The 26,138-nt window shown below is 35.6% G+C and overlaps 2 protein-coding genes across 9 annotated transcripts; one reads left to right on the top strand and one right to left on the bottom strand.

Moving 5' to 3' along the window:
* The first annotated feature begins 885 nt into the window (after positions 1-885).
* Positions 886-11,215, top strand: LOC104233981 (uncharacterized). Of its 8 annotated transcripts, XM_070171865.1 has the most exons (10): positions 886-1,130; positions 4,245-6,468; positions 6,550-6,853; positions 6,954-7,038; positions 7,129-8,016; positions 8,345-8,591; positions 8,693-8,799; positions 8,898-9,014; positions 9,088-9,473; positions 11,000-11,215. In XM_070171865.1, exons 3-5 carry the CDS (start codon positions 6,696-6,698, stop codon positions 7,906-7,908), a joined length of 1,023 nt encoding a protein of 340 aa, XP_070027966.1. In that variant the 5' UTR covers positions 886-1,130; positions 4,245-6,468; positions 6,550-6,695; the 3' UTR covers positions 7,909-8,016; positions 8,345-8,591; positions 8,693-8,799; positions 8,898-9,014; positions 9,088-9,473; positions 11,000-11,215. The 8 variants fall into 8 exon arrangements, with proteins under 8 accessions (XP_070027966.1, XP_009785767.1, XP_009785766.1 ...); XM_009787465.2 differs by having other exon boundaries at positions 7,129-8,591; positions 8,736-8,799; XM_009787464.2 differs by having other exon boundaries at positions 7,129-8,591.
* Positions 11,216-21,323: 10,108 nt separating this feature from the next.
* On the bottom strand, positions 21,324-22,400 carry LOC104233978 (CASP-like protein PIMP1). Its single transcript, XM_009787457.2, has 3 exons — positions 22,213-22,400; positions 21,758-21,893; positions 21,324-21,552 (listed from the first exon to the last, which is right to left on the bottom strand). Exons 1-3 carry the CDS (start codon positions 22,398-22,400, stop codon positions 21,349-21,351), a joined length of 528 nt encoding a protein of 175 aa, XP_009785759.1. The 3' UTR covers positions 21,324-21,348.
* Positions 22,401-26,138: the final 3,738 nt, after the last annotated feature.

Raw genomic sequence — 26,138 nt, 5'->3', positions numbered from 1 at the left:
ATATAATGCTTCTCTTTGAGACTATTTCTATTATCCATATCGTATGATGCATGACTGGCCAATTGATCAGTGGTAACTGTCCGACCGGCCGTCACACGGTAGTAAATGTATGACTGCCCAACCGGTGGTAAATAATGATACATAACTGCCCAACCGGTGGTAACTGCCCCACCGGCCGTAGCCCGATGGTAAATGCATGTCTGCCCAACCGGCTGTAGCACGATGGTAAATATGTAACTGCCCAACCGACCGTAGTTCGGTGGTAAATGCATGACTGTCCGACCGACCGTAACTCGGTGGTCAATGCATATGCATGAAGATGCATGTATTACTGTATTATAAACACTAATATCTAGTCACATTCATTTTCTTCCAAAAATCAGTTAATTGAGGGAGCCACAAAGTTAAGCTATTAGAAATTTCAACTAGTCACACCGCTAGACAAACCAAATAGGAACTCAATATCCCATCTAGTGTTACTTTTAGCAGTCTGCAAAAATTTTATGACTTTAAGTTTAAATCATACCTTTTGGAATCAGAATGCAGTAAGAACATTACAAGAAAAAGGGTTTTTAGTGGCAGGTATCAGCGGCGACTCTACTAATTGCCACAAAGGTTAAGGATTTAGTGGCGACTCTAACAAATAAAATTATTTGTGGCGACTATTAATACGTCGCCACTAAAAAGACAACTTTACCTAGTCGCAACAAATATTTTCAGCTACGGGACAAAATTTTTCTTTCCCGGCAAAAGAGAAAATTTGGCTCCAAAAAATTAGCTGGTTGACTTTTGTGGCAATTTGATCGCCACTGTTCTTTTCATTTTAAAGTTTTAAGGATAAATTAAAATACAAACACTTCAGAAATACTTATATAAAGTTATTTATTCTACTTTTTAAAGTTACAAGAATCTGTTCTCAATTCTCAAAAATCTCTCACGCTCAAAAAGGGAAGAGAACTCAAAAGGTTAGAGATCTGCTCAAGAGATCAATCGTAATCTCAAAACACAAATGGAAATTCTCTCTTCAAAAAAGCCCTAAGCCAGAAGGTGATTTTTACCCTGCTGCGCTGAAGAACCCAACGAAGGTGTCTTGTTTCTTTGATTTCCTGAGGTTTTAACAAAGAATATCAGTAAGCTATTTCTTCTCAATCAGTTTAGGAATTATTTGTTGCTTGAGTTCAACTTTATTGTTGAACTTGACTGTAGAACTATCATCAGTTTTACCCGTTCGGATTCGTTCAAAGTATTCTGTCAACTAGAAATCATGACAGGCATAGCCAAATAGGTAATAAATTTATGTATGTGCATATGTTTGGCTAAAGTTTAGTACATATTTGAGTTTTTGTATTTCACTTAGAACAACATGCCCTTAGGACCAAAAGATTAATTTGGTACTTCTTTAAATGAAAAGATTCTGCCCAAAAGATATATGCTTGCTCTCTGTGATTTGATCTTGTTACCAATGCCATATTTAGGTTCGAACTAATGAATTTTGAGTTGGTGGATTCCAGGTGTAGTGAGATAACTCATGAATTTTGCCCAAATTTTGCTTAGAATCTTCCTTGCTATTGTAAAATCTCTGCTACCTGAACATGCCTCAATGTCTAACTAAGTTTAGATATCATGTAATTAGGATACTTATTAACTTAAGAGTGTCTTATATATTTTTCCTAACGTCTTGAGAGTCAGTAATTATAAGTCAGTGCTACGTTTGTGTTCTGTAATTGATATAAGCCAAATTTAATCAGATATCATGCTTTTAGAAAATAAAAAAAGTTAGTCTGATTTTTGTGGTGAATCTCTCCGAGATGCCTGTTTCTTTGGTATGTCTTTGTGTGTTCTTGGTTTTGCTTAAACTGGATATCTGGCTAATGGTGCTTTAACGATGCTGCTGTTGGGAATAAACCCCTTACCAAAATAATATTCACGGTAATAAAGCGGAATAATAATGTAGCACCGAGATACGGTAATTAACAAGAATAAAAGAGTAACAATGACACCAAGATTTTTACGTGGAAAACCCTTCTGAATAAGGGAAAAAAAACCACGACCCCGAGAGGAGCAACTGATATCACTATAGTAAGGAATTTTACACTTTGTAGGTCGGAGGTAAATACTCCAAAGACCACTACAACACTCAAAAGAAATAACCCTCTTTTGATATTCCCACCTCACTACAATATCGCTCACTCTCTATTTTCCTCACAGACTATTTTCTTATACCTTGTCTGTGAAACCTCACTCTTTCTTTCTCTCTTTGTTGGTGTGTAGAAATGAGAGTTGAAGCTCTCCTTTTATAGCCAAAGCTTCACCCTCTAAAGCCTACAATATTTGACAATTTACACACATTTTTCACAATTCAACAAAGTTGGCTACCAAACCAAAGAAATTCAACAAGGTTGGCTACCAACCAAACCAAGTCAACAAGGTTGGCTACCAAACCAAAGAAAACTCTTATTAGGCACATGCCTAATACTTCTTCAATGAGATGGACATCATCAGCTGCGGACATAGTGTTTGTTTTAGTAGATTTTGCAGTCCTCAGATGTATCTGGTGTTAGGATTACTAACTGGTAGTTAGTAAGATAAGTTTGATTAGATTTTGTAGGTCGGTTAGAAACAGAACCATTGAATTGATTGCGAAGTTATTGATTCCATTTACAAGTCTTGTATTCCATTTTTGGAAGTTATTATATGTGAGAGGGTATTATGTGATTATTTTGGGGTGCAGTGTCATGATGGATCATGTGCCCATGCCCATATGTGCTGTTAATTGGCATTGCCAGTTCTCCTTCTTCGTTTGGAACTTCCATTTCTAACCTCTCAAATTTCTTTAGTATTCTCGTTTTCTGTTTGGCGACAGAAAAAAAAGGAAGAAACAGGACAATGGATAGACCAAATGATTAAATTAAAAGTGGTGGCTGACTTAAGAAGAAAAAAAAAGAAGGAAAAAAGATCTCTTTAAAACAAGAAGCTCATAACTAGGAAACAATATTGCATTCTTGACTCCACATACTCTACTTTCTTTTACAATCTCTAAAGAAATGGTGGCTAATTCATTATGTAGATGAAGAATGCTTTGGCACTATTATTTTTAAGTGAAATTTTCTTATGTTATGGAGTCTGAATGCTTTAACTTTGGACCTAAACTGAAAGAGCAGATCCAAAAAGTGAAACTTTCAGATGTCAAGATGAACAAGAACTACCCTTGAGAATAAAGCCAAAATATGAAAAAATAAACAGTTTTCTATCTCTATCCCTTGAAAAGGAAACATAGCGAGAGAAATGGTTGAAACTAGAACTTAGATCTGCATTGAAGGAGGAAAAAAAGTCAAATGGACAAGAAAAGAAAACTGCTAAATCACCAGCTAGGTATATTTTTCAAAGAATAAAATGAACTTTAGCTCAAGTAAGCTTCTTTAGCTCTTAGATAAATATGGAACTTAAAACAGCAACTTCCATAAATATAAAAATAAATAAACTTGTATTCCGGGGATGATGTTTGGTAGTATTTGATACAGAGAGAAATCACTCATGTAAAAAGCCTGAATAGCTTCAGATAAAAGAACAGATTGCCCAATTAAATCATTGTGTTCATCTACATTAGTACGTGTACTCATCGCAACAATTAGTTCTCTTTTCAGGTTTGCCTTTTTTTAGAGGAAAAGAAACTGTGTGCATCAGACAACTCTTGGATACTGTTATAGTTGTGTCTGGAAATAATCCAATGAGGATGATAAAGTTACTAAAATGGTGGAAGGTTTCAGATTTCTTGTGATCTTACTTCTGTGATAGGTGTAAATTTTACATATTTGGGAGAATCTATATGTTTCAAACTACGTAGCTCTTACAAAGTTGGTCTTAATGAGTGTTCAGTCATGACATTAAAGTTAGACCAGAGGTTCTTTACTTTTTGAGAAGGGGAAAATAAACTTAGTCTAACCTTACATGACAATTGAATTGATTTTTTTTTTTGGGACTTGTCTTCTATAAGATCATTTTATGGTATTTAATTATTTTTTAGCATATCTAATGTATTCTCATGATTATAAAAAAATTGATGTCTTATATCCTAGTGTGTACGTGTGTAGAATTATTCAGTTCAAACATTATTTATATAGCTTGTGTTTCCATTGTTGATTTCTACTTGTATAGAATCATTGAGTTCAATACTTGCTTATAATTGGTTTGTTTTGATTATTGATTCCCTTTAATTGGTTAATTGATTGCATTTCTTTTTGTAGAAAAGATATGGATAAAAGTTGGTTGAATATTAGGGATGGATGTGACAGAAGGTATATTAAAGGAATAGATGACTTTCTTGGTTGGGCATACAGTCAACCAAATGTGAGCTTTGTAATTCGGTGTCCTTGTAAAGGGGGTAGAAATACTGCGTTCAAGACAAGAATCCAAGTAAGAAGAGACTTGGTGGGGAAAGGTTTTTGGGACAATTATAAAGTGTGGGACTTGCATGGAGAAGTATTAGTAAGAGTTGAAAATTCTAATGATGTATGCAATGTCGAAGTAGATGATGATACTATTGAAATAGATGATATTCCAGAAATGATTCATGAATTACAAATTTGGAGAATATGAATAATTATCAAGAGGAAAATGAAGAGCCAAATGTGCATGCGAAAAAGTTCTACAAATTGTTGGAAGATTCGGAGAAAGAACTTATCCTGGCTGTAAAAAAGTGTCAAAGTTGTCTTTTGTAGTTAGACTACTTCACTTGAAGAGCCTTAATCATTGGAGCAACAAATCGATGGATGCATTGTTGAAATTCTTTAAAGAAGTTCTTCGTGAGGGGTCATTTGTACCAAATTCTTTTTATGAAGCGAAGAAGGTACTTCAAGACTTAGGCTTGGGTTATACTAAAATAGATGCATGTGAGAATGATTGTATCTTATATTGGAGAGAGTATGCCAATGCCGAATCATGTCCTAAGTGCAGTAAGTCTAGATGGAAGTCAAAAGATACTGGAGGCAAGAAAGTAGCTCATAAAGTCTTGCGACATTTTCCAATCAAACCAAGACTGCAGAGATTGTACATGGCAAAAGAGACAGCAAAAAAAATGAGGTGGCACAAGGAGCAAAATATTGATAATGGTGTATTGCAACATCTATCTGATGGCATGGCTTGGAAATCTTTTGATGAGCTCCATCCAACCTTTTCAGCTAAATCAAGAAATGTTCGATTAGGTTTAGCAAGTGACGGCTTCCAGCCTTATGGGAACATGAGTACTAGTCATAGCATTTGGCTAGTCATATTAGTTCCATACAATTTGCCACCATGGGATTGCATGAAAGATCCATATTTCATGATGACACTTCTTATTTCAGGTCCTAAGTCTCCAGGCCATGATATAGATGTATACTTGCAACCAATGATTGAAGAGTCAAAAGAATTATGGGAGGGGGTGGAGACTTATGATGCATACTCAAAAACTAATTTTATGATGCGTGTGGCTATCATGTGGGCGATTAATGATTTTCCTGCATATGGGAACCTTTCGGGATGGTCAACCAAAGGTAAACTTGCATGTCCTTGTTGCCATAAAGATGCACAATCAATTTCTTTACGTAATAAGTTGTGTTATATGGGTCATCGTCGCTTTCTTCCGATGGACCACCCATGGCGTAAAAATAGGAGGTTAGTTGATGGAAAAATAGAGATGGGTGTTGCACCTAATCCCTTAACAGGTGATGAAGCACTTGAGCAATTACAAAGTTTGAGAAATGTGACTTATGGTAAAGGGCAAAAGCGAAAGCGTAATGTTCCCAATGATGCTTACAATTGGCGGAAGAAAAGTATTTTTTTCGAATTGCCTTATTGGAAGACTCTTATGCTACGACATAACTTGGATGTAATGCACATAGAAAGAAATGTGTTGATAATATTGCATCTATTGTGATGAATATGACTTGGAAAGACGAAGGACACGGTGAAAAGTAGATATGACTTGGTGAATCTTGGAATCAGGCAAGGGTTGCACCCAGTTGAGGATGGGAAAAATGTTTTATTACCGGCAGCATGCTATGCATTATCCCCTGATGAGAAGTTGAAGGCATGCACTTTCTTAGCTAATTTGAAGGTTCCTGATGCCTTTTCATCAAACATTTCAAGGTGCGTCAACATACAAGACAAAAGGATACATGAATTGAAAAGTCATGATCACCACGTATTGTTGCAAGATATTTTTCTAGTAGCTATACGTGGCTTGTTGCCTAAAGAAGTGTGTGAACCAATTATAGCATTAGGAAATTTTTTCAAGAATCTATGCTCTAAGTGCTTGACAATTGAAGATCTTGATATCCTAGAGGCTGAAATTCCTATCATATTATGCAAACTTCAAATTGTTTTTCTTCCGGCGTTCTTTGATGTTATGGTTCATTTGCCAATTCACTTGGCAAGAGAGGCAAAGCTTGGTGGACCAGTTCAAACTCGATGGATGTACCCTTTTGAGGGGTAATGTATTTTTCATATAAATTTCAATACTAAAGTTTTAGAATGACACATTAATTATATTATCTAATCATTTGCATATAGGTATATGGGAACACTTAAGTCATATGTTCGAAACCAAAATTGTCCAGAAGGTTCAATTGCAGAAGGTTATTTGGCAGAAGAAAGCCTCACATTTTGCTCACGATACTTAAAGAATATCTCAACCAAGTTTAATAGACCGGCTAGGAATGGTGATGAATCCGTGTCAAATGCTGAAATGTCCATCTTTAAAAATAGTGGGCAAAAAAAAAGGTGGTTCAAAAACCATCACACTATCTCATGATGAGTTTAAACAAGCATGTATGTATGTTCTTCAAAATTGTGAAGAGGTTTGGTCATTCATGGAGTAAGTTTCTATTTTTTAGTCAATTCTGAGATAGTTTCGGATTTGATTTCAGATTTGAATAATTCATTCACTCTCTTAACTAATTCTATCTAAAATGTAGGGAACATACAAAAGAGATTGAAAGACAAAGTTCAAGAAGAGATGAAAGGCATAACAATGACTTTCTTGTTTGGTTTCGTGCACATGTAAGTGTTAAATCAACTCTCATTTTAAAAACTTTTTGATTATCCTATTATATTATTGGTTAAGAGGGAGTTATTTGTCTTACTTTGTAGATCTTGCAATTAGCTGCCCAAGGAAATGCTAATGATGAGCTCATAAGCTTAGCAATCGGTCCTGGACCAGTGGTGCATCGATATTCCACATTGATGGTGAATGGATTTAGATTCCAAACAAAAGATCTTGAATCAAGAAGAAAAACGCAGAACAATGGAGTTCTTGTGAGAGGAGATGATTCAGACTCTAAGGAGTACTATGGTGTATTAGAGGACATTTACGAGTTGTTGTATTTGGGAAATAGAAAAGTTTACCTCTTCAGGTGTCATTGGTGGGATGTGGCTCACTTAGGAAAAGGATATGACAAGTATGGTTTCACAAGTGTGAATACTCGATGTGCCTTGAATACAAATGAGCCATTTGTGTTGGCATCTCAATCTGAACAAGTTTTCTATGTCAACGACATGGTTGATAAAGATTGGCTTGTTGTTTTAAAGACAAGTCCTCGCAACCTTTTTAATATGCCTGAAGAGGATGATAAATGCACAAATGTTGAAGATGAAGCATTACAGAATGGAGAAGCTTACCAACAAAATGAAGTTGAATTTAATATGGAGCGTAATGGTGATCAAGAAAATGATATTTTAGTGTCTTTACACAGGGATGATGTTGAACCTCACATCATTAATTATGATCATGCAATAGAACAAGCTGGGACAAGTGGGCATACTGAAGAAGATGGTTTCATTAATGATAATGATATAGATATGACCGAAGATGAAGAAAGCGAAGAAGAGATATTTGATGATAATGAAGGAGAGGATAGTGATATGGAGTGATCAAAGAAATAGCTTCCCATCTGTAGCTTTTTTGTGCTTTTTTAAGCAAGGCTTCTTATGCCTTTCTAGCCTCTGTTATTTTGCCATTAATATGAATTTTTGAATGGGGTACATATAACTTTAAAGCATACTCAATTTTTTATAAATAAGTGCATATGCAACGTCCTTTGATATTCTTTTCTCTCTTGCATTACAACTATCATGCCACTTTATTTTCTATTCCTGTTAAAGGTTTGTCCTTTGGTTCAAGGTCATTGAAGGATTGTGTCCTGCTTGGTTTGTTGTAACTTGGTTCGATTTGTTTTTAGTTTAGAATTGAGAGGATATGATATAAACACTGTAGAGAAAGACAAAAGTTTCTATGGTGCATTAAGCAGATTCTAACCAAGAATTCTAAAATGTAAACCTTTATTTATATTTTTATGTGATGCTGCAGGAAATGACAGGAATTGGACGAGGTAAAGGTAGGCGAGGTGGGAAGAGTCGTGGATGCAGCAATGTAGGAGTACTACATGATAATTCTAGTGCGACGTCATCCTTTAGGCCTAATCCACAAACACAACCATCTCCAGATATGGGACAATCGAGTAACCCTCATCAAGTACAATCTATGGACTCATTATCATCAAGGGATTTTGTAGAAAGTGTGCATCCCACTCCAGAGACTGAAAATAGTGGTGCAGGTTAGTTCTTTATTGGATCGGAATCATGTATTTCAGTTGGCATTTTTTAGTTATTTTTGGTTATTTGTATTGAACATACAAAGTTTATTCTGTTTGTTCAGTCTATATGTTATAGGACCAAATAATAAACCTAAACTTTTGAAGGGGAAAACAAATAACTAAGCACTCTTGTGGCTCAAAATCATTTGCCGAAGTGGAGGAATCGACGGTAAATGCATTTACCACAATCACTATAAAATTATTCGTCATTAATTTATAACATATTATGTGTTTATAAATATTTTTCTCTACTGAAATATATTTTAGAGAGATCCTGTTAGTGGAAACAAAGCAGCACCAGATCGAGTTTGGGAGCTCTAACATACTCGTAAGGATGACAAAGGAGAAATTGTGTGGTCGGATCCACAGTCGCAACAAATACATGTAATTTCTTAGCATCATTATTATTTTATTATCTGTTTCCTATTTTATACTATAACTTCATACATATTTGTAGGGCCAACTCAATGAAATTGTAACTCAACAACAATCTGAAGAAAATGAGACACTGTACTTGGCGAACGAACTGGCTATGTTCGTGGAAAAGGGTATGGAAAAAAGCCTACCAAAAGAAGCAGTTTGCAGCATGTAGACTTAGAGGCGAGTATGTCTTCTCAAATGGAAAGAATGCGTCAAGAGATGCAAGAGGAAATGGATAGAAAATTACAAGAAGAACGTGAGCAAATGGCTGCCGAGTTGAAAAGCAAGCTAGAAGAAGAAATGACTGCTGAGTTGCAAAGTAAGCTAGAAGAACAAATGGTTGCTGGGCGTGCACGGACGGATTTACAAGTTGACAAAAAGTTTGAAGAAAAGATGAATGCATGGCTGATCAGAATGCAACAGGTAGGGATTTCGCTTGAAATCAGTTTAGTGTATATTCATAAATCATAAGCTTTATATAGGTATTTCTCTTGAAATCAGTTTTACTCTGTATTTATTAAAACTGAATGAGTTGTTAGTGCTTAATTGAAGAGGCTTTGCAAAGGCAAAAACTAGATCTCCATTTCTATTCCTAACAATCCCTCCCATCCCTGCTGTCTTCATATTACTGTTGCTACTGCCATCTGTGTTTACTTTCAGTCAGTTATCATCGGGCCTTGCCCATGTGATGGGAGTAGAAGTTAATCTTATCCTTAATTGTTCCAGTTCAATAGCAATTCTATTCCAGGACCAGCTATTGTTTATCTGCATGCCTTCTCTGCCCAAATGTACCTTTACATGAAATAAAATCTCCTGAAAGATCTTATATCTAGAGATTTTTTTATTTCCATATCTGGGACTGCACCTTGCCTTCCAAAGTTTACAAATGTATATAGGCAGGATTTGAATTAGAGCCCTGTGTGCATAGTTATTACCTTTCATCTTCCAGAAGGTTTGTAACATATGCATGAGATTTTGAGGACTTCGGTTAATGCCTAAAGGATCACAGAAGCTTTTCCAAATTGCTGAGGCATTTTCTCCAAGAATAAAAATGTGGTCAATAGTTTCCTCTTGAGGATTTTTGCAACAGCTACATTTGGACATAGTTATTTGACCAAACCTGGAGAGGAATTCCTCTTAAGTTTCCAGTTGCTTGATCACTGTTTTTGGAGGTGATATAGCTGCTAGAGTATGCAAAGTTTTCCAGTAAAGAACTACTTCATCAAACTTGAACCAGAGGAAATTGTTTGTTTGGCAATGTTAGGAACTCCTCATTAGGCCATGTCGATAATTGGCAACTATCAACAACAGAATATTCATATCTTATATGACACCAAAAGGTCAAGGCTGGGATTTGTACCAATAAGATGTGTTGATGCCTGATAGTGTTGTTTAGCTTTTTTGGGTTGAAGGTGGAAAACTGTAAACATAGTTGGGGGTTAAGGTTTGTGCTTATTCTTTTGCTGATTTTTGAACTAGTATAGATACAATATGTAGGTTATATCTTTTTCTCCCCTTTAATTTTAGGTGTTTAGATGATTATATGATTATACATTGTTGGACATAAACTGATTATAATTTATATAAGGGAACTTTTAAGAGATTTTCCCATATCTGAATGAATGCTTTTACAATTCACTACTACACTTTTCCAATCTAAACTTGGTTATTCTAGTTAGGAATGTCTCCAAAAATTAACTTGCATTTAATTGCTGTTGAGTTGTACCCCAGAGATTGAATGGTCAATTCAGAAATCTTAGAATTAAAAGTTATTGCTTGTGAAACTTTAAAAGGTTATTGCTTGTGGGATTTTAAAAGTTTTCCAGAAATACCTTTCTTTGCTTTACTTCTTCTCGCTCTTTTCGGCTAATTTTCTCTTCAAACTTACAGTCTTTTAATTTTTTGTACATATGCGTATATTAATGATGTTTATCTTTATTTCTTAATAGCAAGGACAAGATACTTCAAGAACGAAAAAGTGAAGCTGCTCAAGGTGTAGTTTGAAGATATTTTTATGGTAATTTTGTTTATCGTAGAAGACATTAGAGTACGTCTTGAAGACTATTCCTTTTTGTTAGTATCGTGAAATGGCAATGTATACACATTGACTACTTTTGACTGTGTAGACTTTTAACATTAAAAAGACTACAATTCTATTTTGAGAATTGTTATCGGGTTGTACAAATATTTGTAGTTTTATATTTTCTTTTATGGAAAACTTGTGATCTGATGAAAAATAAGAGCTTTTGTGATTATAACCTACTGCCACTAAAAGAAAATATAATTAGTAGCGACATTTTAATGCCACAAAAAATGGAGATTTGGTGGCAATACCAAGTTGTCACTAAAATGTAATTTTTAGTAGCGACAAAAGTAGCCACCAAAGTCAGGCTTTGGTTGCACCCATAGTCGCCGCCAACGATTTGTGGCGATATGCGTCGCCACCAAAGGCTAGCATTTAGTGGCGATAGATTCTCTAAAGTGAATTCTAGTGGCAATCCAAAATAAGTTTGTGACGATAAATGTCGCTACGAAAGGTGGACCTTTGTGACGACCATTATAAATCGCTACCAATAAGTATCTGCCACTTAGTATAATCAACGACCACTTGGTCGCCACGTCATCGCCGCGAAAGGTATTATGTGGCGACAATTAAACTTTCTGTGGCAACTTTTATCGCCACTAAAAGCCCTTTTTCTTGTAGTAGAAACCTCTTCATGAGGGACATTATGGGAGTCCATACCTATTTTCTTTTCTTAATAACTATAACCACTAACAATATAAGGACATGACCAGCCCTGTTGAAAAATTAATTGTGCCATTCAAGAAACTAGCTAACATAGTATGTAGCCTATGGATGTATATCAATGTCCAGTCTCTGTCCAAATGAAGATATAAATTTAAAATATCTACTAATACGTGATTTCCACATCAATGGGAACTTCAAGACCATTTAGATGAAAATGTTGTGCTTGATTTCCCAGCATATGATAAGACAACAGGAAAACCTTAATTTGTCCATAATATGATCCTTTCACATGGGTGACCTGGGTATTTTGAGCTCTGAAAGCTACCCCTTTAATTTTTAAAAGAGAATCAAACTAAACAAAACATACTTATACATGCTTGAATATCACTTTATGGAAATGAATAATATAGATATTCTTAACTGCTAAGAGTAGAACAACTTATGGAATATCATTATGTTTACGTATCGTTACTTGGATCATGCCAACAAGGAAAGAAGGATTAACCTTAACATACCTGGAATAGGAAAAAATCTATATAATGTTCTTGAGAGAAATTTCACTGTACTCCTTTAGAATCACAAAATCCTATTGCTAATTTTCCTAAGAAGTTTCGTATGATCTTAAGTAACTTACGTTACTATTAAGTGCATAAGTAGGTGATGAGTGGAAATGGAAACAATTCGTATGCTATCAAAATAATAATAGCCTTGGCAAGCTTTTACATATTATCTAATAGGGTGATGACTTGGCCATAATTCTCTTGAATTGTTCCACCTTAATACATGACTCTAAAAGAGTCATTATTTGAAAGGCATGGGGCTGCCACGTAATTCCCTTGGTGGGGAATTTTAAACTTTATCCAATAATAAATTTGGTAATATCCCGTTATCCGGTAATTAACCAATTACCCGCATAATTAAAAATTATCTCAACTTACTTAAAATTCTACTTATTTTTAATACTTTTTATACACCGTACTATTACGGTCATGTGGTACCATATAAAATAAATTCATACACTATTATTTCATTAAAATATTCATGTAAAAATACATATATTTTTTCAACTTATAATTTTCTTAATCTCATATAAAGAGTACAAATTTTCGTACACTTAATTCTTAAAATGGTAAAAAGATAACCTTCTTTTCTTGTGAGAAAATAATTTCTATCTTTACAATAAAGAAAATCTCATAAACTTTCTGATATTATGTGTATAATTTAAAGCATGTTTGAAAGTAGTAATATTAATATAAAATCATATTTTTCAAACTATTTTTTTCTTCTTTTTTTTTCGAAAAAAAGTTCCACTCAAAATACCATATCAAATATATATACCGATATCAATGTTGTTAAACTTACGGGGTGTAACATCCTTCCCCCGTTTAGAACATTCGTCCTCGAATGTTAACTCTTGGAGATTTGCAAAATTTTCACTAGGGTAAATTAAACTTAAAATCCAAACGATATCATAAGTCTTGACTATTCACAACCTTTTGTACTCGAGTATGTCGTATCTTTTTCACCTTTACCTTACTTACCTTTCAATCTTGCATCGTATCTGTTGTTTTTTGCATAACCTCCCTTCCACATTACGCCTTAAAGCTCTACTGTGATATCTGCACCTCTGGTGCATACAAAATCTGACAAAAGCTTCATACTGACTTCTTACAACTCAGCTCCATGGCACAATTTGGAACCAAAAGAAGGGTAACATTTCCTAAAGGCCCTATAACCTCTCAATTATAAATGTGGCGCGCAACACACCCATAGACTCTACTAGGCACGGCTTTGTAGACTCCCTAGGACACGACCCGCTCTGATACCACTTTGTCACGCTCCAACCTTGGGAGGCGTGGCTGTCACCCGGTATCGCACTGGCCCGAGCGAACCACTCTGTAACTCATTTATTCTTTTTGTAACTATCATGGGCCAACATAGCCACAACTCGTAATGTATAATTGTAAGTGTACAACATTATATTACTGAACCATTTTTCTTAAAACATGAATACATATAGGCCATCAAGGCCTCTAACATACTGTACAAACTGAACCTCTGTCTACAAAACCTCTAAGATTGTTTGACATCAAATGGGATAGGGTACCGGCCTACCCATAAGTCTGTAGAAACAGGCTGACACGATAACTCATAGACTCGGCTGCACTCCGAATGAGGTGGAGTCCTACCGATCCTTCGCTGAATGCAAACCTCGTCTACTGTGTGAGGACTTGTCAATCTGATTATCTATACCTGCAGGCATGAATGCAACGTCCCCAACAAAAGGACGTCAGTACGAATAATGTGCTGAGCATGTAAGGCAGAACTGACACATAACAATAAGTCAACATCAATTAAAGACATATAAGAATCAACCTAAATCTAGAAGTGCCACCTTATCTGCATACTTATAATACCTATATATATAATGCTTCTCTTTAAGACTATTTCTATTATCCATATCGTATGATGCATGACTGCCCAACTGATCAGTGATAACTGTCCGATCGGCCGTCGCACGGTGGTAAATGTATGACTGCCCAACCGGTGGTAAATAATGATACATAACTGCCTAACCGGTGGTAACTGCCCCACCGGCCGTAGCCCGGTGGTAAATGCATGTCTGCCCAACCGGCTGTAGCACTGTGGTAAATATGTAACTGCCCAATCGACCGTAGCTCGGTGGTAAATGCATGACTGCCCGATCGGCCGTAACTCGGGGGTCAATGCATATGCATGAAGATGCATGTATTACTGTATTATAAAAATTAACATCTAGTCACATTCATTTTCTTCCAAAAATCAGTTAATTGAGGGAGCCACAAAGTTAAGCTATTAGAAATTTCAACTAGTCACACCGCTAGACAAACCAAATAGGAACTCAATATCCTATCTAGTGTTACTTTTAGCAGTCTGCAAAATTTTTATGACTTTAAGTTTAAATCATACCTTTTGGAATCAGAATGCAGTAAGAAACCTCTTCATGAGGGACATTATGGGAGTCCATACCTATTTTCTTTTCTTAATAACTATAACCACTAACAATATAAGGACATGACCTGCCCTGTTGAAAAATTAATTGCGCCATTCAAGAAACTAGCTAACATATTATGTAGCCTATGGATGTATATCAATGTCCAGTCTCTGTCCAAATGAAGATATAAATTTAAAATATCTACTAATACGTGATTTCCACATCAATGGGAACTTCAAGACCATTTAGATGAAAATGTTGTGCTTGATTTCCCAGCATATGATAAGACAACAGGAAAACCTTAATTTGTCCATAATATGATCCTTTCACATGGGTGACCTGGGTATTTTGAGCTCTGAAAGCTACCCCTTTGATTTTTAAAAGAGAATCAAAGTAAACAAAACATACTTAGACATGCTTGAATATCACTTTACGGAAATGAATAGCATAGACATTTTTAACTGCTAAGAGTAGAACAACTTATGGAATATTATTATGTTTACGTATCGTTACTTCGATCATGCCAACAAGGAAAGAAGGATTAACCTTAACATACCTGAAATAAGAAAAAATCCGTATGATGTTCTTAAAAAAGATTGCACTGTACTCCTTTAAAATCGAAAATTCGTGTTGCTAATTTTCCTAAGAAGTTCGGAGGAAACGTTGCTGAACCTTTCCATCAAGTGAATAAGTAGGTGATGAGTGGAAATGGAAACAATTCGTACGCTATCAAAATGATAGCCTTGGCAAGCTTTTAGATATTATTTAATAGGGTGATGACTTGGCCATAATTCTCTTGAATTGTGCCACCTTAATACATGACTCTAAGAGTCATTATTTGAAAGGCATGGGGCTGCCACGTAATTCTTTTGGTGGGGAATTTTAAACTTTATCCAATAATTAATTTGGTAATATCCCGCTACCCGGTAATTAACTAATTATCCGTATAATTAAAAATTATCTCAACTTACTTAAAATTCTACTTATTTTTAATACTTTTTATACACCGTACTATTATGGTCATGTGGTACCATGTAAAATAAATTCATGCACTATTATTTCATTAAAATTTTCATGTAAAAATACATATATTTTTTCAACTTATAGTTTTCTTAATCTCAAATAAAGAGTACAAATTTTCGTACACTTAATTCTTAAAATGGTAAAAAGATAACCTTCTTTTCTTGTGAGAAAATAATTTCTATCTTTACAATAAAGAAAATCTCATAAACTTTCTGATATTATGTGTATAATTTAAAGCATGTTTGAAAGTAGTAATATTAATATAAAATCATATTTTTCAAACTATTTTTTTCTTCTTTTTTTTTTTCGAAAAAAGTTCCACTCAAAATACTATATCAAATACATATATGTATATATATATATATATATATATATATATATATATATATATATATATATATATGTATATATATATCAATGCTGTTAAACTTACGAGGTATAACCGTATCTCAGAGATGAACTTATGTACTCACACTCTCAGAGTATTCAATCACACTATCTCACACTTTCCACTCATCATGATCAATCACTCAGTAGTGTATATGGCCAATCCAGCCAAGGGAAGATCCATCCAGGAATATATACATCAACTAACCATTAGTCACTTAGTACTGGGGTAGGACCAATCTAGCCTGTGGGGAAGATTCATCCCTCAATATAAATCAACTGCGCTCACTGGGGGTGTGTACAGATTCCGGAGGGGCTCCTTCAGCCCAAGCGCTATATCAAGCCAATCATGGCATAAATCATTGACACACGTTGTAGCGTGCAACCCGATCTCATAAATATATATAGTCATAAGGCTCGTTGCTGTGTGAAACCCGATACACATATATATACAGCCACAAGACTCGTTGCGGCGTACAACCCGATCCACATATATACATATATCACTCACATCTCGGCACTCAGGCCCCAACTCAGTCACATATATACATATAATAATCTATAGTTAATAATTTTCTACCTTCCAAATAAAGGGTCGCTACAAGAATACTGTAGAGGAGTAGCGTCAGAGCTTGCCACCAAATGAGCAAGGCAAGTGACCTTCCATTTCAGACGAAAAAGCGCAGAAGATATGGCTGGATGTTGTCGGTGGTCCTAAAAATGGGATCGCATATGACCTTTCAGAGAGATCATTTCGGCGCTACATGGCTGAATTGCAAGGTCTAAGGACTTTCGCCCGAGGCAAGGCACTTGATAAGTCGATTCTCTCGGCTATAGATGTCACGAACCTAAAACTAGCCCGGTTGTGATAGCGCCTATCATGAAACTAGGCCAGCCGACACAATCCTAAAACAATTCGATATTTCATAATAAAGATAATTTCAAGCCATTAACTTAATAAAACTTCATAGCATGAGTCTAAATAACAAGTGTGGAAAGAAACATAAGCCCGACATCGGGGTGTCACAAGTCACGAGCATCTACTAAGGACTGTCAGAATTCAACTAAGACTATCACAGTTTGAAAAATACTAATATAGTCTAAGGAAGATAAGAGGGAGAAGAGCAAGGCTGTAATCACAATGGAGCTACCTTGCCGACTTCGGATATACGCGACGGATAAAGGATAAATGCTCACTATCATGACCCGCAACTCTTGGATCTGCACACAAGGTGCAGGGAGTAATGTGAGTACGTCAACTCAGTAAGTAATAAAAGTAAACAGAGACTGAACAGTAAGAAACATATAAATCCACGTTATAAAATCACAGTAAGTATAGTATGCCTTCAAAACAGTATATAAATCAAATCATCTCGTAAAAATCTAATTTCAGTAAAGTCATTTAAAGATATTTGTTTCAACAGTTTCAGCAGAGGTTCAATGAAGTTTTAGAGTAGAAGTGATGAAAATCATAATCAGCTCCTCGGGCAAAGCATGTATCATAAATCGTCATTCGGGCATAACAACACTCAGAATCAGCCCCTCGGACACAACCTCACAAGCCATCTTGTGGCATCATAAATCAGGCCCTCGACCTCTCATATATCACAAATCAAGTACAACATGCTGCAGCGCGCAACCCGATCCCATGATATCCTCACAATATAGGCCTTCGGCCTCACTCAATCAGAAACCTCTCAAACCACTCGAGCTATCAATAAAAATAGGGTGTCAGCCCAAAAATATCATTTTATGCATCAAAACGGAATAAATAAGACGGAGTTATGAAATCGGTAAAATATAGCATGACTGAGTACAAATCTTAAACCAAAACAGTGATGAAACAGAAGTAAAAAGCCCCTAAGGTCCAACAGCTTGGCACGAGGCCCAAATATGGCATTCAACCCAAAACATAGTAACACTTTCCAAAGCACATAAGTATCAAATAGTTTTCAATCAAATACACAACTTAATAGTCGCTACGGGATGAACCAAATCACAATCACCAATGGTGTGCGCCCTCACGCTCGCCATCTAGCATGTGCATTACCTCAAAATAGTGAAACGATGTGAAATTCGGGGCTTCATACTCTCAGGACAAGATTTACAATCATTACTTACCTCAAATCGGATAAACTCTAATCCACAATGCCCTTGCCTCTCGATTCGCCCTCCAAATGCTTTGAATCCAAACAAAATCAGTATATTATCATCAATATACTCTAAAGGAATGAATTCTGATCACGCCCAACTATGCCTTATAAAAAGGACAATGCGGTCATTGCAAATATAATCCGGTTTACAAGTCCGGAGTCGAATCCCACAGAGAACTAAGGCTTAGCTACAGCTGTTCACTATCACCAAGAAAACAAGCTTGAACAGTTCCTAACTTATAGATATTTAGATTCTTGTGTTTAACTAATTGATTAACAAATTAAAATAATAAATTAACAACTAAAAATACTAAGAGTTAGAGATAAGATTAAGGAGGTCTAGAGTTATGATTTCCCCAATTGTCGGAATCCTTCCCGCTATGTCTTCTATAATTTCGCCTAAGTATTCTCTACCGATCATGAGCACTCTTATTACCGTAAATCTCTCCCGAGTAATCACGACAATTTACTAGACGCACTCTCCCGAGCTACGCTAGCTGGCTTTTGATACAGCTCACTTCAGATCGCACCCAAGGCTTCGTTATCCCTAATCCCGCCTTTAAACCCTCGGTTATTGATCCCTCATATACTCTGGGAGTGGTGTTGTTCAACAATTACCTAAATATGCACTCTCTCCCGAGTTATGCACACTAAATAGGCACAGCTAATTGAGAGCTCTTCAATTAACTACAATAAGAACGTAGTTGAATAAATAGAGATTATACTATGACTCAATTATATAAAAACATAACAAGAATTTATCCTACAAAAGGTTCTATCAAAACTCTAGATAACAAATTAGCTATTCATAATAGTATGTAAAACTACAATACTAAAAGTCATAACTAACAATGAAAAATAGGAAGAGGAAGGAAAAAAACTCGTGGAAGAATTCTCAAGCCTTGCTCCTATTGTGTCTCTGCCTCCTTAGGTCAAATCTATGTCAAAAATATGTCCTCTTTAGGTCAAAAATATGTCCTCCAATTCTTGGCCGGCTTCCTTGGTTTAATATAGGGTTTAGGGCTTAAAATCCCATGTTTTGCACTTTGGTCCCTTAAAATCCCGTGTCCTGTCGTGGTTCCACCGCGGTCGCGCCGGAACCGCGGCCAAACACCCTCTCAGATTCTTCAGTTGTCCGCGACTGACCTCTGCCACGGTTCTGCCGCGGTCGCGGGTTTTGACCATGTTCCATTTGGAATTTGGAAAAACATAAAACATGAAAGTTGTAGTCCTTTGAGTTAGATTTCCAACAATATATTGTGGATCTCAAATGGAGTTCTGAGTAAAAGGTTATGTCTATTTTACTAGACAGTGCGCAATATGCCTCTTCGAGTTTTTGTTTTGTTGTTTTATCATCCGTTGATCCCCGAACGCGATCCCGGCTTAATTCCTTGAGCTATTACTCAGACTTCAAAGCTCCAAACCACTTAAATTCATTACATAACATATATATAGCTCGGAATCACACCTACAAGGCATAAAACACACAATTAGTGCAAAACACTAGCGATTAAAGCGCGAACTCAACTAAAGTGCAGTAAATTAGAGTGTAATAATCGACTAAAATACGTAATTATAGCCTATCATCAAATTCCACACGAAAATAATCAAATTAGACCAAAAATCCCGAATTCGACTATAACCCGGCCTCCGGGCCCACGTCTCGGAATCCAACAAAAATCACAAAGCTAGAAACTCCTTTCACTCCCGAGTCTATGCATACCAAAATAATCAAAATCGGACGTCAAATGATCCCTCAAATCTCCAATCAAAGCTCTCCAAAACTTAAGCCCTAACCCTTCACTTCTCTCTAAATTCCCACTAAATTCCATGATTAAACAGTGAAAAAATCATCAAAAACATAGTTAATAAAGCCCAAGTAGCTTACCTCACTGATACTCCTTGATTCCCTCTTGAAATCACAGCTCTAAGCTCCAAACTCGTCCAAAAATGGTGAAGAATGGACTGAAATTCGTGAAGGAGAACTTATATACTTTCTGCCCCAGAATTTCCGCACCTGCGGTCCTAGTCTCGCACCTGCACAACCGCTTCTGCAGCCCAACCAACCGCACCTGCGGTTTCCACTTAAACGCCCAGGACCGCATCTGCGCCCCAGGAATCGCACCTGCGGTGTCGCAGATGCGTCCAACACACTGCATCTGCTGTTCTTCCCCTGACGGCCAAATTACGCACTTGCGATCTCCATATCGCATCTACGACCTTGCACCTGCGGTCCCCAATCCGCAGGTGCGGAGATGACAGAAGCAGCAAATTCAGCAGCATCAACTCAATGCCAATCTTTCTGTCAACCACCCAAATTTATCAGGAGGCCCTCGGAACCTCAACCAAACATGCCAACAAGTCACATAATACCATTCAATAATATGATATTGCTACAATAATTTATTTATTTGCTCTCTTCTTAAAATAGTGACACCGCTTATAAAAAATTCTGCGTACGCCACTGTTGATATCTACGTACCTAAGTGTACAAACACTTGAGTCTTGACTGTACCTTAAAAGCTACTCTTTTCATTCCAATTTATGTGGCGAGTTCAAAAATTTTTTACGTAATTTTTTTACATGCATTTTATATATTTTGAATTGTTAACTAAAGTGACTTATAGTACTTTATAAGCAGTTTTCAAATGTATAATTTTACTTCAAAACTTAAAGATTCTTTATCCAAATTCGCGATCAACTTAGAATATGTAACTCTCAAAATTCGAGTTCCGCGATAAACATTGGGACAAATGGAGTATATATATTTATATTTTCCCTGATTTAGATTCCTTGGGCTATAGAATATACACCTCTCTTCGTTATTTGGGATGTCGTATTGCATAAAAACTATATCAATAACTAATTAAAAGAAATTGCTAATAATAACATAAATGAAATGGATACCTGCATACCAACAAACATGTAAAAAGGGATACACTATATTATTTAAAACTATAATTGTCACTACAAATAGGGGAAGCATTTTGTTTCCATAATATTCTTGTTCATTCACTCTTTATGGAAACTCAAACATGATAATATAGAAGATATTCCACAAGTCACAAATCCAGCCCAAACAAATGCAGATGGGACGTACATCAAGTTCAAAAAGTCATGATATTTTGAGTTATCGTCGTCGTAAACAGTTTTTTGTAGATCCATTGTTGCACCTAATGCTGTACCAGCTCCTGTTGCTACTATGCCGAAGATAATCTGCATGAATTTCAAGAAATTAATTTAAAATCAATACGATACTTGTAGTATATATATAAATACGCTAATGGTCTAAAAATTCTTTATGCTATCAGTATATATAAATTAAGTCTTTTAGGAGAACATGAATAAGACCCACTTTTCATTTTCTTATTTCTTGATAGCTACATAGAGATGAACGAAATTAGTGGAAATTGTTGTTAACCTTGTCACCATAGAGTTCAATCTGGCGAAAAACCTTGTGGTTTATCAATGGCTTCTTTCTTATGAGGAAATATACTGCAAAAGGAATGTGCAATACATTGTAGATAGCTCCTGCTATCACAGCAAAAAGCGTATAACTGCAAAAGAAAAAGAAAAATGAAAAAGAGGAAGAATAATATACTAGTAAGTACTTGTCTAATTGCTATACTATAAAAGATATAATACTATACGAATTAATGATACGTCCTCAAATAGTTCCAAATATCCCAACTTTAATACCATAATGGGAGAGAGGGAATTTTTATGTTTTACTCGGAGAGACAAATGATTGAATTTAAGTGGATAAAGACACTCTACTAATTAAAATACTCCATCGCGTATTATATTTAAATTGTTCGAAAATTGATGAAAATTTTACTTTAAAGTTGTCATAAAGAGAGGAGAGGGGGAATTTACCTGTATGAGCGATAATAATCGTAGGTAAGTCTGGCTCCATTGTCAAAAGTCACTTCACTAGTCTGCAACACACCCCATGATACCAGAAGAGTAGCTAGACTTACCACCCTAGCACCTAATGTAATCAATGGTATTTTTGATGAAGAGGAAGGCTTTTCATCAAAGTTATACTGGGGATAATTAGACATTTTCCTAAACTCAAAGCCTTTCTGTCTTAGCCTTTTCTTTTCTGATGGTCCTTATATACTCTCTAAAAAGAATCCCAATATTGAGTGTTTTATATGTTACTTTTTCCCAATAGAGTAACATATTGTTATTTGAATGTACGTACCGTCTTTTTTGTTATTTTTGCTTTCTTAGTCCTTTTGTTGTTGGATTCTTGGATAATACAAAATAGATAGCTTTCAAATACTATGTTATTTTATTTTCTTTGCCGGCCAATTGGAGCAAAAGTTATATGAACCTTCCAAAGTGTAGAGACTAGGGGTATTCAACACTTTCTTATCATGGATGTAGTATTTAGCCGATAAATATTAGATAGGAGACTTAAGCGTTTTTCCTCAACGGAAGTGGATTTGCAAAAATCACTACTTTACAGCCTATGCCCCTCTTTAAGCTGCATGCTGAGAATCTAACCCTAGCCGTCGTTTGTTCACATAAGAAACATTAGGGAAAAGCCTGTTTTTTTCTACACCAGTAATAGTGTATTTACCAGTTATATATAAGTAGACTTATTAATAAGCTTAATTATGAGTAATGGTGTATACCGGTTATAAGTAAACTTATTAATAAGCTAATGAGTCATCCCGACGCAATAATATTTTCCAACAATGAACATAATGTAATCGCTGATATGCCCCTAAACCGTTCGTACATATTAGTGTACACGAAATTTGACTCCTTTATTGCAACAATCTCAATTATGGTTATGTAGCCAGCCATTTCCATAATCGTGATTCTACGAGGGCATGATAGGATATGTCTTGTATTTCTTTTTTATTCTTCCGTACGTGTGTGGCGATTAGGGTTAAATAATTGAATCTGTCATCATTATTCTTTTCTTGTATTACTCAGATCAATCACCCGATAATAGAATTTGACTATAGGTTCAAGGACATCAAATGTTGCCACTAGATAGGCAATCGTCTCCTAACAAAGAAAATTGGCAGTAGTAGACAAGGCCAACGAAAGACCTGTTTTTCGGCACAAGTATTGTGAGTAGTAATCTTACCACAATTTGTGTTTTCATAACTTGCATGATTTACATGATTTTTAAGATGAATATGTTACCGATTATTCTGAGTTGCATGTGGGACAAGTGTTTTACTCGATATGATACCGAAATAGTTATTTGAGATGGTTACCGTAGTTTTAAATATTTCCGTTGTCACTAGATCTGTTTTACTGTTATCGAAATGAAATTATATGATTTAATAAGAACCGAAATGCCATGTATTGTTTTAGAATATTTTCTACGAGTATATATACGGATTACAGAGACATGTATAAATGGGAGTAGACATTGAAGGATCCCGTAGCTAACGACGGGTTCGTTAGACCTGGTGCACCTTGTAATTACAGACTACCGTTATAGCCCTCGCTAGTGGGAAGGTAGAACTAGTATACCGTTACCGATTTCCCTCGAGTAGGGACTACCATTATATTTGACTTCTTGCGAAGAAGTCCACAGTTATACCGATTACATGATCCGTTCATTGAAGCCTCCCAAAATATGAATATTGATATTATACAGTGGTTACCGAGTTTATTACAGAATTGTCAATCGTATTATACTACAATAAAAACATGATGAGACTGAAAATTATTTATTATTTCTGAAAGGGGCATTTTTATGATAATTTCTGTTTATATACTAGCGTGTTTTCTGACTTGTCCCCAAATAAAAACGGTTGTGGTTAAGTGTTATTACTCACTGAGCTAGCAACTCCTTCCCCGCTAATTTTTTTTTTACAGAGACAACATTTGACGTGGGCGAGGATTTTGTTAATTAGAGCGCACAGGTTGATAGTTCTTGGTGAGCCTCGCACTTGATAAAAATAAAGTGATAGTGTGAATTTTGTTAAAATAATATGAACTAATGTGCTCAGACAAGACAAATCACAATATGACATGTTTAGTATTCTTTAAAATCGACAGCGGAACAAAATACAAGTACTAAAATCAAGGGGTTAGGTTGCTACAAATATATATTAAAAAGATTGGTTGTCTACTACGAGATTTAAACAATAATTTCATATTCTGCTTCATAATTAAATTCTCATGTTATATAATTTGTATCTGAAAAGTTTATATTTTAAGGTTATTTGTACATGATTCAAATAATCTACATCGCAATTTGAAATAATTTGTCCGTATATCACGCGGGTACTAATACTAGTGAACATAATGTAATCGCTTCCAACAATGAACATAATGTAATCGCTGATATGCCCCTAAACCGTTCGTACATATTTATATTGCAAGTTGCAACTGCATAATTACATAAGCTCAGACTCCATCTTAAGTTCAATTCTTCACATCTCATAAGCAATTTCGTCATCACTATTTTATTTCTTTATTTTTTCCAATTCCGAGATTCCTAGTCCAATTTCTTATGTGTCTTGTTCTTAGTCTTGGTTTTTTCAACTTGGACAAAAGAAAAATATGAAAATCGGGAAAAGAAAAAATATGATTCTGGAAAGCGTGTGCGAGTGTGTAGCTTGGTTTAATTGAATTTATTACTACCGTTCAGATTATGCGTGCGTATATAAAGAGAAAAAAAATGTACATATATAATAAGACTGCATTACTCTGATGGAAAATGTACATATATATATATATAAACGTACAACGGCTTAATTAGCCTAGCGATTTCACCACCCAAAATCCAGCCTTACGTTCTCGTAATGACACCTAATCTCTAAGACAAGGTAAGTCGGACACTTACAACAATTAAACCAGTTTAACAATAATGTTTTAAAATAGAGTTTACTATAAATACCGAAATAAAGGCGAAACAAGCCTACGCGGCAATAATCACAAAAATCTCCCAAGACTAGGTAATACAGAGTCACAAACTCTAGCTGAATACATAGAAATATTTCAAAAATTGAAATACAATACCGTTCGGATAACAAATTGAAAGTACAATAAAACAGGAAAGGACTCCAAGGGACTACGACGACCAAACAACTCAACCTTGAATCCCCGCGATCAAGAAGCTAACTCTGCGAGTCTGATATCTCCAATACCCGAATCTACACAAAAATGTGTAGAAGTCTAGTATGAGTACATCATGGTCGGTACCCATTAAGTATCAAGACTAACCTCAATGGAGTAATGACGACGTACAAGTCAAGACACCTACTAGTTATAATAACCTATGAAATAAATAAGTATAAAGCTAATAATGGAAACAATAACAGTAAATGACAACAAGGAATAAACATGTGATATAACCCTAAAGTAAACTGAACACCGTTAAGTACTAGTGAAACCAATTAAGGAAAAACAATGAAAACCGAATACTCAAACCATTCTAACATAAGTTTCACAATAGAATTGCTTCAAGATACCTCATCTCATAAACACAAGTTACGAGTCTCAAACCACAAATCATATGCTCATGGCACCTTGTGCCCACATTATTAATCACAATCGCACGGACAACTCAAGTGTCAATATCTCAATCCGCCCGGCGTGATCACGGGCTCACAATCACAATTCGCTCGCCGTGGTCATATGCTCAACACCAAATAGAAGCAAATAATACAAGAATATATGGGCATGAGTAATGAATATCAAGTCTCATACTCATGAACTGGTATAAGTGGTATGCTACGATCTATGCTTGTGCTGTTATACTACTACAGTCTAAGTCAACAAGTAATATCAATGACATCGAGTAGCTCATTGAAAGCAACACA

The sequence above is a fragment of the Nicotiana sylvestris genome, chromosome 4 (assembly GCF_000393655.2).
Source record: "Nicotiana sylvestris chromosome 4, ASM39365v2, whole genome shotgun sequence".
NCBI classification, from domain to species: domain Eukaryota; kingdom Viridiplantae; phylum Streptophyta; class Magnoliopsida; order Solanales; family Solanaceae; genus Nicotiana; species Nicotiana sylvestris.
The sequence above is the reverse complement of the archived record's forward strand: the minus strand, read 5'-3'. Positions and strand labels throughout refer to the sequence as shown.